General features: G+C 39.3%; 1 protein-coding gene across 11 annotated transcripts in view; it reads left to right on the forward strand.

Annotated features, from left to right (window-relative positions):
- kcnq2a (potassium voltage-gated channel, KQT-like subfamily, member 2a) overlaps positions 1-17,844 on the forward strand; it is a 46,766-nt gene that overhangs the window by 22,141 nt on the left and 6,781 nt on the right. For 2 of the 11 annotated variants that reach the window (XM_081608568.1, XM_081608572.1), the window contains exons 2-14: positions 450-540; positions 5,661-5,787; positions 5,965-6,140; positions 7,656-7,781; positions 7,993-8,103; positions 9,893-9,988; positions 10,086-10,180; positions 10,683-10,742; positions 11,320-11,349; positions 14,559-14,612; positions 15,421-15,590; positions 17,338-17,385; positions 17,647-17,664. In XM_081608568.1, the coding sequence (XP_081464694.1) occupies positions 450-540; positions 5,661-5,787; positions 5,965-6,140; positions 7,656-7,781; positions 7,993-8,103; positions 9,893-9,988; positions 10,086-10,180; positions 10,683-10,742; positions 11,320-11,349; positions 14,559-14,612; positions 15,421-15,590; positions 17,338-17,385; positions 17,647-17,664 (1,202 nt within the window). Of the gene's footprint in view, positions 1-449; positions 541-5,660; positions 5,788-5,964; positions 6,141-7,655; positions 7,782-7,992; positions 8,104-9,892; positions 9,989-10,085; positions 10,181-10,682; positions 10,743-11,319; positions 11,350-14,558; positions 14,613-14,971; positions 15,363-15,420; positions 15,591-17,337; positions 17,386-17,646; positions 17,665-17,844 lie in introns of those variants that run through there. The other 9 variants (XM_081608569.1, XM_081608573.1, XM_081608574.1 and 6 more) reach the window with 8 other exon arrangements.

Raw genomic sequence — 17,844 nt, forward strand, 5'->3', positions numbered from 1 at the left:
GCAGAGTCAGAGAACAAAGCTAAAGGTTTCATATCAGAAAGTGTAAGACAAAAATAAACTCTTCCATACTGTGGAGGTTGCCACAATCCGGCACAACAATCCGGTCACAGAGCCTTATGAGAAAAACACTTTTGGAGCCTTGCTAACTACAGAACTCAAAAGCAGCAGCTGTTTTTCATTCTTTCAAACATGATCATCAATCACAGCCTCTCCCAGAGTTTAATTTACAAAATAGAAACCATTCACTGAAAACAGAGGTTTTGATACTGGAATTTCTTCTAGAAATTTGTGTTGTATCTCTTGGTAGAAAGCTTTAAACAAATTGCAAATATTTTCTTGTATGTGCTAATCTGATGAGTAGAAAATCCCTTGAGCCGCCTTGTTGAAGCAAACTGTGTTTCCTGTGGTTGAACTAACTAATTAAGTCTTCTCTCTGTCATCTTTTGCAGTTTCTTCTTGGTCTTCTCCTGCCTTATCCTGTCAGTGTTTGCCACCATCAGCGAATATAAAGACAACTCAGAAAACGCTTTGTACATCTTGGTATGTGCCGCTTTGTGTTTTGACCCTTAGCTACAGAAACTTTCAAAGTCTAACTGCTGTAACTGATTCTTGAGAATAGGGACAAAACAGGTCCGATGGATAAAGCACAAAATTTGAATAAAATATACACAAAATATAATTTTTTCAAATATCTTACTAAACTAACCTGGATCAAGTGAGCACAACAATGTATATTTTTCTGGTGTTTGCTGAATATTTTTTATTTTAAACATTGTAGTCGGTGAATGATGCCTGTAAAAGCTCTTGTCCAGGAGCAGAACTCAATACATTATAATAGTTTAAAATAATTAAAGAAATACTAAAATTATATATTATGACAATTAAGTATAAGTAGTCATATAAATACAGTAATTATAAAGGTATCAATAAATTGAATTAAAAATCATTTTTATATATTTTCCAACTCAGTTGAAATTTGTCCCTAGTTTTTGTCAACACCGTCAGACATGAAAAGAATGTAGAAAAAATCAGGCATTATTGGGGGGCACCAGAACTTCTGAGGACCCCATGACCTCTTCCTTTCTCTTCTTTTGCTAAGAGGGCTAGTTAGCTCAGGTTAGCTTATGTTATTCTTAAGTTTATTCTTCTGTTTTATTCCTAAGTTGCTCGTCACAACCATGATGTGTCAACACCATAACTGACAATTTACAAAACTTGGATTAAATTTTGTGAAACAAAAGCTTAATTTTGGAATAATGTAAAGATTTCATGGACCTGATGAGCTACAATATGGCCTCCTTCAGAATAACATCATATAAATTGAGGTAGTTTGGTATTTGGTCAACTCAGTCAGAGTTTCTGAGACTCCTTCAGTGCAATTGTTGACAATCTCGCTTAAATGTGCAATTAATTCATTTTAATGTATTTTACATAAATTGCATTACTTCACATGTATCAAGTATTTCTTTTTACTCACTAGTTTGTCACCACCTTCAGCTCTATGTCAACTCCATCAGATGGACTTTTTGTTGTTTTTTGTTTTAAATATTTTTTTTGTTTCTTGAGAACCAATTGTATGTAAAATGAGTAAAAATATCACTAATAAGGTATTTTTAGAATAATTTTATATTTATTTTTGTCATATGGTGATGCCAAAGTTCTGGGTCAGGTCGATTAAAAATGTAATTTAAAACAAAATGTTGCTACTGGGAGCCTGCACCTTAGCATCTTTACATTTCCAAAACATTTTTTGTCATATTTGCATACATAAGGTTGAGAAAAAATTTTTAAAAAAATTGGGGAACATTAAAACCCATTTTGTCCCTATTCTCAAGAATCACTGTGTAAATACTGTGAAAAGCTGCTCCCTCCCTCACTTCTGAGTCTGTTCTCTATTATAGAATGACAACTTATGTAATCTGATCTCATGGATACTCAGCAGGAAACCTAAATAAGAGTAAGACCTGTATCACTGATGTAAAGTCTCATCATAAAAACTAATAAAAGGTGACCTATTATGCTTCCATTGAAAAAAATATACAGTATATATATATATATATATATATATATATATATATATATATATATATATATATATATATATATATATATATATATATATATAAATTCCCTTCTCATCCTCCGCGGGTGGTCGTCACTCTCTCTCTCTCTCTCTCTCTCACTCCCTCCCTCTACCAGAGGCCTGGGAGCTTGAGGTTCTCCTCCAGTATCTTTTCTGTGCCTAGAACTGCACATTTCTGGACTGAGATGTCTGATATTGTTCCTGGGATCTGTTTTAGTCATTGCTCCAGTTTGGGGGTGACTGCCCCGAGGGCCCCGATGACCACAGGCACCACTGTGGTCTTCACCTTCCAGGTCTTTTCCAGTTCCTCCCTGAGGCCCTGGTATTTCTCCAGTTTCTCCTGCTCCTTTTTCCCGATGTTGTAGTCACTTGGTATTGCTACATCCACCACAGCGGCTTTCCTCTGTTCTTTATCCACCACTACAATGTCCAGTTGGTTCGCCATTACCATTTAGTTATAGCATTGAGGCCAATCATTGCCGATCAGCTGGATTGACTGTTTATTTTTTGCATTAGTTATAAATGCTACTATGTGATCTGGCAAAATTAAAAAATGATCTGGCAATAAATTCACCTAATTAACGTAAACATGCAAAATACTTGCAGGCACAATACAGCAGCTACACAGTCAAAAGAACAACTGAGAAACCTGCAATCAGTAAAACAATATTTAACCGTAGGACCAGTGGTGAAAGTAGGGGGGTACAGTTGGGTACCGCTACCCCTAAAAGATTTAGCGGGGGTATGCAGTACCTGCAAGAGAGGGGAGCGGCTGTCTGCTGTAAAGAATCAATGGGTTCACTGTGCAGCCGTGACTGATTAGTTTTTCAAGAACAATCTAAAACACGACTTAATCAGTTAATAAGTAGGATTCCCCCGCCCCCCATTTCATATTATTTCGGAACTGATGAAGGTTCCAAAAGTAGTTTGGAATCTTGGCATCTTGCTTTGAGCTTAGAGTCTGAGAGGCTTTTCCTCTATCAAACTATTATTTTTTTGCTTCTTATTTAGTGGAAATATTGATGTTGATGAGACTTTCTCCAAAATAACACTTTTCAACCTTTATAGCTCCACTGTTGAAAATGAGGCTCTAAAGTTCACAAATGACAGTGAAATAAAATCCAGTCCAATATCTGGTTTGAGGTGATTCCTCTGGAACCTGTTGGAAGAAAAACATCCCAACTTCAGAAGATGTGCTTTTAACTTAACAGAGCTCTGTGGTTCCTCCTATCAGCATGAGAGTCAGGGTGAGGAGGCGCCATGTTAGGAAGATGAAGTGGAAGCTGGAGGATCTTCAGAACAAACAGGTCACGATGCTGGGCTACTGATTATCTCTCTGTCTGGACACAGGATCAATAGAACCAGTTTAAAAGCTAAAATGAATGGTTATATGCCAGACATGGAAAACTGGGATGCATCCATGCCATGATGTTCAGGATTTAGGTTTCATGGCATCTCAAGGTGTCAACATTGCAGCCAGTGGGCTGAGGGAGGAAATACAGCTTTATTGTGCAAGAGCTACCAGCTTTTATCGCTTCACAAAAAAATTCATCAGCACAGAAACTTCAAAGCACACAAAAAAGCTTATTATGGAACCCTCCAGGGGACATGGGGAATTTTTTTTTTCTTTTGCGTTACCTCTTAATAATCTACTGATCAGTTCATGCGGCATAATTTAACACTGTAAGCCCTACTTATGGTGGTCGCCGTACGTTCTGCTTTAATATAAAGTCATGTAAAGTTTTTCCATAAATATTAATATCTCATGAAATATCTGACGTTTTATATCTTTTTCTTTAGTATAGAAATGCACCACAAACCTATGACATAAACAGAAACTTTACGTAAGTAGGAAAGAAATAAAAATACATCCAAACTATTTGGACTATTTCTGAGTTATTATCACAGGGTAATCAGTCATCTGATTGTGTCTATTGTTTTCGTCTGAATGGTTTAAAGAGCTGCTTTCAGTGCCGTTCCATTTTAGCCTTAACAGACATAAACATGCAGTAAATGAATCGATTTTCAATCAGTTTTTTTGCACCAAAGCGTTAATAATAATAAACACGTTTTCACTGAGACTCTGTAAGAGCCATATGAATGAAATAAGTTATTGATCTGACACACCCACCACCCAGGTGTCCCTGGCTGCTGGCTCTGTGTGTATGAGGAAGCGGGTGATCGGTGGTCAGTCCTCGCAAAGTTTGGAGCATGATAATAAAAATTTAATAAATCGATAATTGTGACAGAACAAAGAAGAGATTTGGAGTTGATTGATACACGGACAGATGAGATTTTCTGTGTTTTATAGTAACAAAACGTGTTCATTTCTATAAACACGTTTAACACAAAATCATTCTTAGATAAGGGGACGTTCCTCTGCTCAGTCCAGCATATTTTGAGCTCAATTGTACATCTGTGAAAAGCATAAGTTGTCATGTCGGGTGTGATACGGTTAACCCACATGCAAGAACACAGGCAGGAGAAACAGAAAGGTTTAACAGGTTTATTGTGAGCTGGAAAAAAGGACTGGTTCGAGCGGCGGGCAGCGGCACCAACAGCACACTAAGAACAAGAACAGGGAAGATGGTGAGTTTGAGGCAGCGGATGTCCAGATCCGGGTGCTCGGGTAGTTTCTGCAAAAAACAGAGGTCAAAAAAGGTCGGATTACTAAGCAGAACTAGGAAGACACAGGTTCAACGAGGGCTAGAGGGCCACGAGAATACCATAATAGTCAACAAACTGGCGTCCAAGTGTTGGTAACCGCCTCTCTTAAGCTGCCGGTTAGGGTGTAATTGCCGACCGGTGTGTCGGTGATGTAAAAGGTCTGTCCCCCATGCAGCCATCTCCAGGACTCCATCTAGAGGAGAAAAACAAACCTGACCTCCACCCAGAACCTAACATAAGTGGAGCCTCCTGCACAACCAACAAGGTTTGTGGAATGTAAACCTACAACAGAACATTTGTCTTTTCCAGCAGCCTTCAAACACAACAGTAAAACCAGCTGACCAAACGTGCTGGAGCTCCGCTTGGGTTGTTAGGTTACAGGCAGGGCTTGGCTGGGGTTGCTAGGTAACAGCACAGTGTAACTCAACAATCAGGAGGTTTTTGAAATGGCAAATTTTTCAGACATTAAAAACACTAACTTGTTGCTAAAAAATTATTTAATGTATTTTTAATGCTCTTGGTCAGTTTTTAGAAGCAGTTGAGACTAAAATTGAAATATAAAAACATGCAAAATGTGAATACTGCTCAACAAATCCTCTTTAAAATGAAAGCCTCATAAAATACAGAAAGGGCATTTCTGTATTTTATGACCATGGGAAACGGTCCTCCTCAACACTTCTTAAGAAATTGCAAATAAACTCAGATTTATTTGCAAATTACATTTTTTTATTATTAAAATATGTAATTTTTAATAATAAAAATTACATATTTATTAAGTAATTTTGATAATTACATAATAAATGAGCATTAAACTCTATAGCAGTCTGGTAGACGAGCTCATTTCTCTTTTCACCTTCATATTCACATCACAGACTTCATGCTGTTCCCTGGTTTTTCATTTGCTTTGCAGGAGATTGTGACTATTGTGGTTTTTGGAGTTGAGTATATTGTGCGGATATGGGCCGCTGGATGTTGCTGTCGCTACAGAGGATGGAGGGGGAGGTTAAAGTTTGCCAGAAAGCCTTTCTGTGTCATAGGTGAGGAATCAAGTTTGTTTTGCCATTTATTTTACCCTGAACATAACTCTGACTTTTTGTTTTTTTATTTTAATGTTCCTCTCAATGAATCCTCGAAGAACGTTCACAATAGTCTTTTGTTTTATAGAAGAGGATTAATTATTATACACTGATATCATCTTGTGGTTGTCTCCTCAGATATAATGGTGCTGATTGCCTCCGTGTCGGTGCTGGCAGCCGGATCTCAGGGGAATGTCTTTGCCACCTCGGCCATCAGGAGTTTGAGATTCCTGCAGATCCTGCGTATGCTTCGGATGGACCGCCGTGGAGGCACCTGGAAGCTCCTCGGATCTGTCGTTTATGCCCACAGCAAGGTGAGCTAGGTGTTGAAGCTGCAGTACATAACTTTATAAAATGTTTTTTACATATTTGTTCAAACTGTCACCATGTCCTGACAGTTTGTTATGAGAGGTAATCTGTGAAAACATCGGTCTCCTCCACCTCCTCCCTGAGCTGCTATTGCAATCTGAAGAAATGCACCAAAAACAATCAATCAGACCCAAGTGGAGAGTCTTAGCGCTGTCAATCATCTTCATGCACTTGCTGCTCAAGGTGGAGAAACGATTCTTTTTCCACTGACATCACTGGCCATGCTAACTAACCTTAGCATTCACAACAGACTATGCTAGCTGCAGGCTAGCATAGAGCAAGAGGATAAGGGGAGGGGAGATGATCAGCCACATGAGATTGTGATTAACAGCGCTAAGACCCGCCTCCTGGCTATGAATGGTTGTTTGATCAGTTAGCACGGGAAGAAGGCTGAGGAGCTTGATTTTATTTTATTCTTTTTTTTTACAGAGTAACAAACGGTCACGACATGGTGACAGTTTCAGCAAATATGTAACAAAATATATTTTTTACAGACATTAGCTGTAAGTGTACAAAAGGATTTGTTTTTATGTATTGAAGTTTTGTATTGAAGTCAAAAGAAGCTGAGCAAAGAATGTCCTTCAAATATAGTTTTGTTTTTGAAGATAAGGCGTTGTTTCTCCAGATATTCATCAATTTATTTGATTCATCATGTTGAGAAAAAGTTTGTTAAATGAACACATTGTCTGGAAATAGTGGCTCAGGTAGCTGGACCTTTGCCGGAGTCTGTTTCGTTTGAACCCTGTCGTATTGGGATTTGGGTCTGATTTTACAGTAATACTGGTTTTATTTTCTCAACATAAAGAGGGCAGCTGGTATTCAGAGGAGTTAGGAACTAAACTAAATGCCTGTGAATAGCTAATCCATGATTACTTGAGACACCTTCAAAAAATACTTACAACTGTCTATTTTAATGGTTCAAACACCAAATATACCGTAACATACGTTAGCACTAGCACAGACGCTAATACCTGCTGTCTTCCTTATCTCCTCTCTTTGAGGTTCAGCCAATCAGTCTCCAAGGAAATGAATGGATTTTCTGCTTGGTAAATACCAGCCAATAGCAGCACTGCACCAATATATTTCAGTTTCCTAAACCAGTGTTTCCCAACCCTGGTCCTCAAGGTCCTACATATTTTAGAGGTTTCCCTGCTTTAATGTGCCTGATTCAGCTGATTGCAGTTCAACAAACGCCTGTTAATCAGTCATTGATTGAAATCAGCTGGGATGAAGGAAGGAAATACCTAAAACATGCAGGACGCTGCTGCTATTTCTATGGGAGGCGACAAGTTGAAGCAGGATGTGTGTGACCAAGGGAAATAAAAGGGCTTTGGGCTCACATCATTGTGTCCAATATTATCATGTGCTGATTGTTTTACCAGTTTACAGTAGCCTCCTGTCTTGATGCCACTTTATTGCTTTATGTCCCCTGATGCTCACCGTACCGTTTCCCCCTGCAGGAGCTCATCACAGCCTGGTATATTGGTTTCCTGTGCCTCATCCTGGCTTCCTTCTTGGTCTATTCTGTGGAAAAAGAGTCCAATGAGGAGTTTGAGACGTACGCTGATGCTCTGTGGTGGGGACTGGTAAGGCAGAATAACTGTGCTGTTATTATAGAGCGAAATGGGGCCATGACGTTTGTTCAAAAGAAAAAAAAGAAATTGAAACTGAAAACAGTTTGAAACAAAGAAACTGGAACTGAAAAATGTTTTGAAGCAGAAAAAATGTGAATGATGTTTTACAAAGAGATCTCTTGATCAATATACCTGAATTAGATTAATATCTTTTGTCCATCAGATCACGCTCACCACCATTGGTTACGGTGATAAAGTTCCCAAAACGTGGAATGGACGCTTGCTGGGAGCTGCATTCAGCATGATAGGCGTGGCTTTCTTTGCCCTTCCTGCAGTGAGTGTGTTGGTTTGTGGGGAAAGCTTTAAACCCAAACGCTGACTGAGTTCCTGTTGATGTGATGCTGCTGCTTTATGTCTTCATTAGAGACCGAAGATCTAGTTCTGTCAAGGGCATTTCTCTGGATGTGCTTTCATGAAGGTTGAATTTCTCCCCAGAGTAAATCACCTACAGTTTCACTCCTTTCAGTCCAGTACTTCAACATTTTTAGTATTCAGTTAAATTCTATTTGTTTTGGTTTTTTTTTTATCAACATGGACCCTTTTTCTTGACTAGTGTTCCTTCTCAAACCTTCTGATCTTACAGAATGAATTCATTTATATTTATTACACTGAGGCAGATGTTACAGGTCCCGGGTGTCAGGACTGCTGTAACAGTGATGACACACAATCTGAAGAGAAAATAAAGAAAAGTCAGCAATGACGACCAAGCCCTGCTATTGACATGCAGATTGAGCTTTTTTTTCAACAGACAAACCTTTCACAGTGTTTAATGTTAATGTTTTACATTGCCATGATCTCATAAATTTGGTGTATTCCCCTCACAGGCAACAATGAACCTCACATCACCCGCTTTACTGCATCTAGTAACTGATTTTAACAGAATAACATTAAAAGAAAACAAAATAAAACTTGTCCAGCATGGAGACGTTAAGATTTAACAGCCCTCAGAGCGAGCCAACGTTAACCTCGCCTGAGAAAACTGGCCAAACAAACAGTGCACAAAAACCTAACTAAGCGACATATTCTGGTCAATTAGGATGTTAAGTATCTTACACGATGGTTTTGGTGTTTTCTTTTAACCATATACTGACCTGAAGAGAAAATAAACAAAAGTCAGCAATGACGACCAAGCGCTGCTGTTGACATCCAGATTGCGTTTGATGCAAACCGGAATCCATCATAAAACCAACCTGGAAGCTTAAAATGTAATTTAATTGTTTTAGAAAATACAATAAATACATATTTTTATGTATATAAAAATATTTCAACATTATAAAAAAAACAAAATACTGTGGTGGCATTTTTTTAGGTGCACCACACGGACTAACCCAAAAATAATAACCTTTTTCAACCTTTATAGCTCCACTGTTGAAAATGAGGCTCTAACATTCACAAATGACATTGGAATAAAATCCAGTCCAACATCTGGTTTGAGGTGATTCCTCTGGAACCTGTTGGAAGAAAAATATCCCAACTTCAGAAGATGAGCTTTAACCTAACAGAGCTCTGTGGTTCCTCCTATCAGTATGAGAGTCAGGGTGAGGAGGCACCATGTTAGGAAGAGAAGTGGAAGCTGGAGGATCTTCAGAACAAACAGGTCATGATGCTAGGCTACTGATTATCCCTCTGTCTGGACACAGGATCAATAGAACCAGTTTAAAAGCTAAAATTAATGGTTATATGCCAGACATGGAAAACTGAGATGCATCCATGCCATGATGTTAGGAATTTAGGTCTCATGGCATCTCAAGGTGTCAACATTGCAGCCAGTGGGCTGAGGGAGGAAATACAGCTTTATTTTGTAGCAATTCAAGAGCTACCAGCTTTTATCGTTTCACAAAAAAATTAATCAGCACAGAAACTCCAAAGCACACAAAGAAGCTATATATATATATATATATATATATATATATTATATATTTGTTTTGTTTTGTTTTTTTGTTTTTTGTTTTGTCATAGTACCCCTAAGAATTTAAAACTACTTTCACCCCTGAGTACAGCTGATTATTTTAGGGTGTAACATACTTTTTCTTTCAGATTAAACTCTACCTTTTTCTTATTAGGGCATCCTGGGCTCTGGCTTCGCCCTCAAAGTTCAGGAGCAGCACAGGCAGAAACACTTTGAGAAGCGCCGTAACCCTGCAGCGGGCCTCATCCAGGTATCTGTCAAAGAAAAACTTCATCACAACATATTCAGACCAAATTCTGTGTTTTCTGCTTTTGATTGAACGCTGAAGTAAAACTATTTCCCTGCAGGCTGCCTGGAGGTTTTATGCCACTAACCTCTCCCGTACAGATCTGCTGTGCACTTGGGATTTTTACGAGCAGACTGTCGCTGTTCCCATGTATAGGTAAGAGATGGCTTACAAGCGCAGCTTGCTTACTCAGCGTTTTCTGAAAATCCTGTTGTTTTACTGTATCACATTCTGCTACCATTATTGGTGTTGTAAGCACAGAGGAACGCAGACTATCCTTTTCCCATTCAGAGTCTTTCTGTGGGGTCAGGTGTGGCTGTCTGTTTGCCCAGCGGAGCCTTGGCAGAGATATCTGTCTGAAAGACATTTTAAAAGACGATTCTCCCTGCAGCCACTTTGAGAAATTAATTTGATGTCCAGTGCTGCAATGACTCAGCAAAAAAAGCATTTAGCTTCACTTTCACACAACAGATTTATGACTTTGAAGGTGTGTTGAAAATATCTTGTGCTGCTTCTCACTTTAAATCGTAATTTGAGGTGAAAGGTGATGGTTAGACTCCAGATTTGATGTGATAAGCTTGAAAGGACCCTGAAGCCAAGCTTTAAATTGGTTAAACCATCTTAACAGATTGATGCAATCCTATTTCTGTGTTCCCAGAATCATCCCACCACTGAATCAACTGGACCTGCTGAGGAATCTGAAGGGAAAGTCATTCAGGTAGAAATATAATTTATGTATAATATATGTTAACCTGCCAGTCATGTTTCTGGACTGTGAGAAAAGCATTTGAACAGTGACAACATGCTAACTCCATGCAGTAAACACATTTAATCTAATTATGATATTTGGCAAATCTCATGTTTAGAAATGTACATTTCTGTCATTGTCACCCATTTATTTATTTATTTATTTATTCATTTTATTTTATTTTTTATAGTTTTGGTTAACTACATCAGACTATACTTATTCACTTTTTCCAAAAATACAAACCAAAATGCTGTAAGCAGATATGAAAGTTGTACTCCTGGCATACTATATTTCACGTTTAGTTTTTTCTTTATATTTGTAAACAAAGATGTTTTCTCAATAAAAAAAAATTCTTGCAGATCCACATGTTGTGCTGTAACTGCGGGAGTTAAAATTTCCCTGGTCCAATAATTTGTGTCCTCTTCATTTGTTTTTTCATTTGTAGCTCTAAAGAAACTCCACCCTAACATCATGGAGTGATGCTGATCAATCATTTACTAATGCAGAGAAGCTGCAGCTGATAGCTTGTGCCTTTCTCTCCTTACAGGAAAGATTCTCAGGCAGAAACCTCACCCAGGTTTGTGAAATGATTCCTTTCTATTCCCCTCTTTCACCTTCCTTTGGCTTCACTTCAATTTGGCTCTTAGATGCTGCTGAGGCACTCTTCTTGGGGGGGCAGTGTGTGAAGTATATCTGTGTGTGTGTGTGTGTGTGTGTGTGTGTGTGTGTGTGTGTGCGTGTGTGTGTGTGTGTGTGTGTGTGTGCGTGTGTGCGTGTGCACGCGCGCGCGCGTGTGTGTGTGTGTGTGTGTGTCAGACACGATCGTGGCTGAGCGATAAGTGCCTCCTTCAAGAATGGTCTTGCTGCATTTGCTCTCTCGCTCAAAGATCAGCTCACTCTGGCCTCTCACAGCTTTACGAGATATTCACAGGGTGACCAGATCCCAAAGAACTCTGTGAGACTTTGTGTATGGAGGATGGGTGAGCAAGGCAAGGCAAGGAAAGTCTGAGAAAAAATTTGTCTAATAGCGCCACAGTGTGTTGCAGTTTGGCAATGACTTCAGCTACTACTACTGAAGCAGCAGTTATGTTGTCAGTTATAGACAAATGGCATCATGGGTAACAATTTTTTATCTGTAGTTTGAAAATAATACTGAGCTCCTTTTATTGGGCTGCGGATATGACTGTCACTGCTGTCTGCTTGGCACCTTGTTGAATCAACATGTTTACGACTTATTTTGAAGAGAGGAAGCAGATGCCTCTGTTGTTAGGCAGAGTCGACTAGTAAAGACCTCTGGCTGTTGTCAGCTAGCTTCTTAGCTAGCTTCTTAGCTAGCTGACAAGAGTTTGTTACCAAAACACAGAAGTTCCCACCACTTCAAACATTTTGATCTTGATCAAATAAAACCAGTGAGAGACAAGATACAAATGATTTTTTAGCGCTATTAGAATATGGTTACAGACTAGCTGCTTGCAATGCTGCAGTTAGCATTTGATTTTTAACTTAAAGCTAAATTAGAAGGCTACTTTGCTATACTCTCCCTTGAAGAAGAGATTCTTAATCCAATGGTAACTTCCCATTAACGTCAGTTTTTATATAGTCAGAACTTCATAGATCATAAACTTCATAGACTTCATAGATCTAGAGCAAAATATTCCACAGTGATTACAGATTACCATGTAAAAGAGTTTGTTGGTTTGTGAAATCTCTGATCAAACATGAAAATTTAACAACATTGCTAAAATCTTATCTTCTTCATGATGTGAATACAATTCATTATCTCCCTTTATTAGTGGGTGCAAAACACCTTATTTAAAAAAAAATTAGCAAACAAAAACCAGAACGTGTGGCGTGTATGCAGTCCTCTGTAATCTGACACCCCTCAATAAATTCTTGTTTGTAAGTGTCGTCTTGCTGCGTTGCTTCTGAAAGGTGGAAAATGTTGATCATTTCTGAAATTGTATGAGAAGGTATTAAACTGTTTTTCAGTCTCACATAAGAGGGGCACCTGGCCACCCTAAATATTCACAAGGAAGCTGCTCTTTGACCCCCGCCCCTCCAGCTTCCAGCATTGCCTCAGCACTATTTCTTTGGATCACTTTAAGAGCTGCGCTTGAACTGTACATTAGTGGTCCCCAACCCCCGGCCCGTGGACCGGTACTGGTCCGTGGACCAATTCGCACCGGGCCGCGCAAGAAATAATTAAATATTTCCGTTTTATGTATTATTTGAGTCTGGAGGATCTTTTATTTTGAAAATCCTTTAACCGGATTCTCTCGGTTACTTGCGCGCAAACATTGAGCCACAAGCAGCAAAAGGAGTAAGAAACAGATCAGATGTCTTTGGAAAGTTTCTTTGCAAAGGGAAATAGGCCCAGAGAAGAGACAGGAGAATGGATTTATCCCGGACCGGTAGGTGAGTCCCCACATTACAAGCCGCTCTGCGTAACATGTGGCGACCAGCTGCTAATGAGGCAATGAAGCTTCAAGCTGCTTCACCACGTAGAGACCAAGCAGGCTGTGGATATAAGCAACACTTCGGGTGTCATTGTCTCCCATCACTCCCAGATGGGACCGTCTCGTTGCAGAGAAACAAGCTCAGGGCTCCGTTAGTCATTAGCGTGAGTTAAAATTTTTACGAGAGTAAAATGTTCGTTTTTGTGGCGCATCTGTATCTTATTTTGAAGAGATATGTAAACGTTACCATAGCGACCAGAGTCAGAGAGGGTTTAGGCTGTGGTCGAGAGGAGATGAGTAGAGCTTGTGAGTCTTAAGTCTGGTTTAGACGGAAAGATTTAAGAATTGTCGGCCGATTCTCCAAACCTCTGTGACCACAGAGCTGATAAAAGTCCAACAGGTTCGATCGGTTCTTGTCTCCAAGGCAGGAGCAACACGAACCGATTCCAGTCACGAACATCCCGATTCCAGAGGATAATCCAGTAAAACCCCCAACATAGCGGGAATTTAGAATAACCGGACACGGATGACGATGTAGAAGCAATAGTGATAGTTTGTGGAGTCATTTTAAGAGATAAAAGACGTAACAAAAAGAAAAGGCGGTGGATAAAAGGCGACAGAGCAGCCGCTCTATTTGCTACACTATGATTTGGAGGTGACTGTTTTTTCATAGTTAACATTTTTAACTGAATAAACATAATAATGACCTTTAGATTTAATAATAAACATTTCCACATATCATCTCCTATATCCACCGGACTCTCAGTTGGGTGATATGTCAGCTGTTTGGGATTCTCCTCTGTTCTTACGTCACCGCGCTTTTTGATTGGCTACCTGTCACATTCAGGCTGTATTCCGTTCCTAATCAAGGAAAACCCCACAGGCTGTGATAAAAGGACCAAGACCACCCAAATTGGGTATATGCAGAAGCCTTATCTGACAGTTCACAACCCCCCCCCCCACCCGGGCCACAGCAAAATTTCCAAGTCTTGACCGGTCCGCGGTAATAAAAAGGTTGGGGACCACTGCTGTACATCACTGTTTTTGGTCAAGAAAACATGTGAAATAATTGACGATGTAGTAACACTTTATCATAGCTAACCCCTTAGTTAGATAATTCCAATTTTGTTGAATACTGGAACGTAATAATAATAATAAAAAAAACAATAATGAAAATCATTTAAAAAAGGATAGTGAATTAAATTGAATTTCACACTGTGGTTATAGTAAAGTGTTACTGGCATCATATTATGGCACACTCTGGTGTTTCTGTGACTGTCTCCACTGCTGTTGTATCTTTTTGTGTCTCCTCTACTGCCCACCACTCCAGTAATGAAAATGCACACAAAGACAGACTTTGTGGGTGCTGCCCAAGAACTCTTAGGTATAGTTGCTGCACAGATTATAACAAGCTGCACTGCAAGTTCTTGTGTTTCCTTCATTCCCCACCTTGTTTCCTTCTTTCTTTGAACTAAAGCTAAACCGAGATGGCTCAATGATGAGTACATGTGTTTTTAGGTCAAGATTACTAGATGACTAGATGATGATAAGGATGTAGAAGTGCTGTCAGCGATCTGTACATAAGAATCAAAAGCTACTCTCCCTCAACCTTTCACGTGTTTTTTCCCTCTCAGAGACCATGCAGATATTCACCCCCTGTTTAGGTCCCTGCCACTGTTGATTTATGGTTTTGTTTAGTAATGTCTTTATGCAGTTAATTTGCTTGCTGCCTTTTTTTGCCAGATCAGCCACTGTGAAACTCTGTTCAGCAGGCAGCTGCACACTGCTGAGTGCCTAACAGCTCCAGAGTATCTGACAGAGCATACAGTATCAGGGTGATTTATTTTTATTTTTTGCATGATTAGTGTTCACTTTTTTTTGTTTTGCGTAGAGTGAGACCACAGCTGCAACTTTGCTTCACATGCATGCCTGCTTGTAGCTTTCTTGCTGCTTGCCTGACCCACTCAATGCTCCACTATGCTCGTATGTGGACATGGCTCCTTCTGCTGTAGGACTTTGGCCTTTTTGAGTTTCTTCAGAGGTAAGAAAAATTATCGCAAGTGCTAATTTATCAAAGGTTTTGCAAAAAAACAACAAAGATAAATACATTTTGTATCGTGATTTCATTTGGGTGTGATGTACAGCAATAACTCAGTCACATTCATTGAATATTCCTTCCTTGCTCTGCGTAGTCGGAAAGCCAGTCTGAAGGACAAGGTGTTTCCCAGTCCTTCCAAAGCCCCAGTGGCTAAGGGGAAAGCCCCCTCTCCAGGGGCAGAAGACGGCGCTGAAGCCAGCCCGAGCAAAAGCACCAAGAGCTGGAGCAGAGTCCGAGGAGGCGCCTCTCGCCAAAACTCAGATGGTAAGAAAACAAAATGCAGTAAAACTGAATAACAAAGAGTGCTAAAGTGCAGCTGAGATGAATATAGTGTGCAAGATTTTCAGTGATTTTTATTTAGATCAGGGGACAAAAAGTTATTGGTACTTTTTATATGTTAAGCATGACTGATCTCATGTCACGCTTGAAACAATAGACTGTAGGTCTGTTTGATTGAAATGGTAATTCCGCTTCAATAGAATTTGAATTTGTATAAATTGGTAATTTTCCAGAAGAGTTATGGATTCAACACATTCAAATGACACAACTTTTTATGAACCGTGATGCTGGAGGGACGATGTCTCTCAGCTGGCCTGGGAACGCCTTGGGGTTCCTGGAGGAGCTGGAAGAAGTGGCTGGGGAGAGGGAAGTCTGGGCCTCCCTTCTGAAGCCGCTGCCCCTGCGACCCGAGGATGGATGGATGGATGGATGGATGGATGGATGGATGGATGGATGGATGGATGGATGGATGGATGGATGGATGGATGGATGGATGGATGGATGGATGGATGGATGGATGGATGGATGGATGGATGGATGGCTGTGAGAGCTGGTGGAGCCGGCTGCACGCTGTCTGAAAAACAAAAACAAACTGTCACTTCCTGTCGTCTTCTCCTGCACAATTTACCCCAGTAATAACTGCGATACGAAGAAAATGTTTTGATCTTACTGAAAAATGCTTTATCGAAAAAAGGTAATTGCCGTGTTCCCACAAAGCAGATTTATTTTCAGAATTTCAGTTTGCTTAGTTTCATGGTCAATGGAAACGCAGCTACTGATGTTGGAGGAACTGGTTCAGGTGAAGAACATGTGGAGGCCAGACAACACCAAACCCATTCAGATGCTCCTCTGGTGCAATAATTCATATTGAAACAGGAAAGTCCATCCCTGCCCTGTCTTAAGAGTCATAAAACTGTCTAAAACGACTGTGAAGAAACATTAAAATTGTTCCTTGTAATGGAACCAAGCGGCCAACCCAACTTCTGAAAACACGTCTACGTAAAAAAAAAAAATTCTACTTTTTCGTCTTTTCTTGAATTTTTGAAATAAAAAAAGTTTATTGTTTATTAATGACTGAATAATAATAATAAAAACGCATACATTTGGATTTATTTTTCTTGATTGAAGTATACCAAAGTTGTACTAAACTGGCATGAATGCTTATGTAACCCTGGTTTTTAATATCATTACATCACTAATAGTATATGTTAGATTGTAAAAGTCACGAAATCACTGAATGGACATGCAGAAAAACTATTGAGAAAATTTGTCATTTTAATGTATTCAATTTTTTCCGTTGAGCACTCATGCCGCCCCACTGGCCTTTCTGCCCTGAGTGTTCAGCCATATCAGAGTCAACAGCAGTTCAGCGTTTTACCAGCTCAAACCAGGAAGCTGTGGACATGGCTAACGGGTTAGATTATTCTGTCTGTTTAGACCTGAAACCCCATTAGAAAAAGCCATCTTCCTTTAAATTAGACATCAAATATTAATTATATTATTCAATTATATTTTAAGCTTGATGGTTTCAAAATTCACAGCTTCAGAAAAATGTTTTCCAGGTTAAAGGCTAAAATGGCTGTTTGCTACACTTTACATCCATGCATCATCCAGGACACTGTCCACAAATCTAGAAAGATTCTTCATCATCTCTTTACATTTTCTGTTGAACAGTTTGTACCAACTCTCATCAGCTGTATGTTTTCTTCTTTCACCTCATGACATGTTAAAGTGCTGATTGAAATGCAGGATGAAGACTTTGGACTGAAGAGTTCTCCAGGTTAGACAAGTCACCACGACATGGCTTGAGTTTTTACCTCTGATTTAATCTGTAAATTTCTTTAGTGTGTAGTGTTTTGTAAATTTATACCAACCAGTTGATCGCCATTAAGACAAGAGGCAATTTAAACCTGAATCAGAAACTATTTAATGGATCCACTTGCATCCATGTTTACCACAGATTAGTCTACCATTGTCATCCAGCTACGGAATCCATAACAAATCTTTTCCCCTCATGTCTCTCCTCTTTTTCTCTTTGCAGCAATTGAAGGTTTAATAAGTAAGATATTGGAAGTATTTTTATTGGTTGGCTTCTACAGAGAAACTATTAAAAAAAAACAAGAAAAAAATTTGGCTTTACCCATTTCTGAGAAAACTGCATGCTGAAATTTGTTGACTTGACCTGAACCCCTCTATAATTTTCTATTATGTTTATTTTCTCCTTGTTTTGACTGGAGGC

The sequence above is a fragment of the Poecilia reticulata genome, chromosome 7 (assembly GCF_904066995.2).
Source record: "Poecilia reticulata chromosome 7, P_reticulata-male-v2, whole genome shotgun sequence".
Classification (NCBI taxonomy): domain Eukaryota; kingdom Metazoa; phylum Chordata; class Actinopteri; order Cyprinodontiformes; family Poeciliidae; genus Poecilia; species Poecilia reticulata.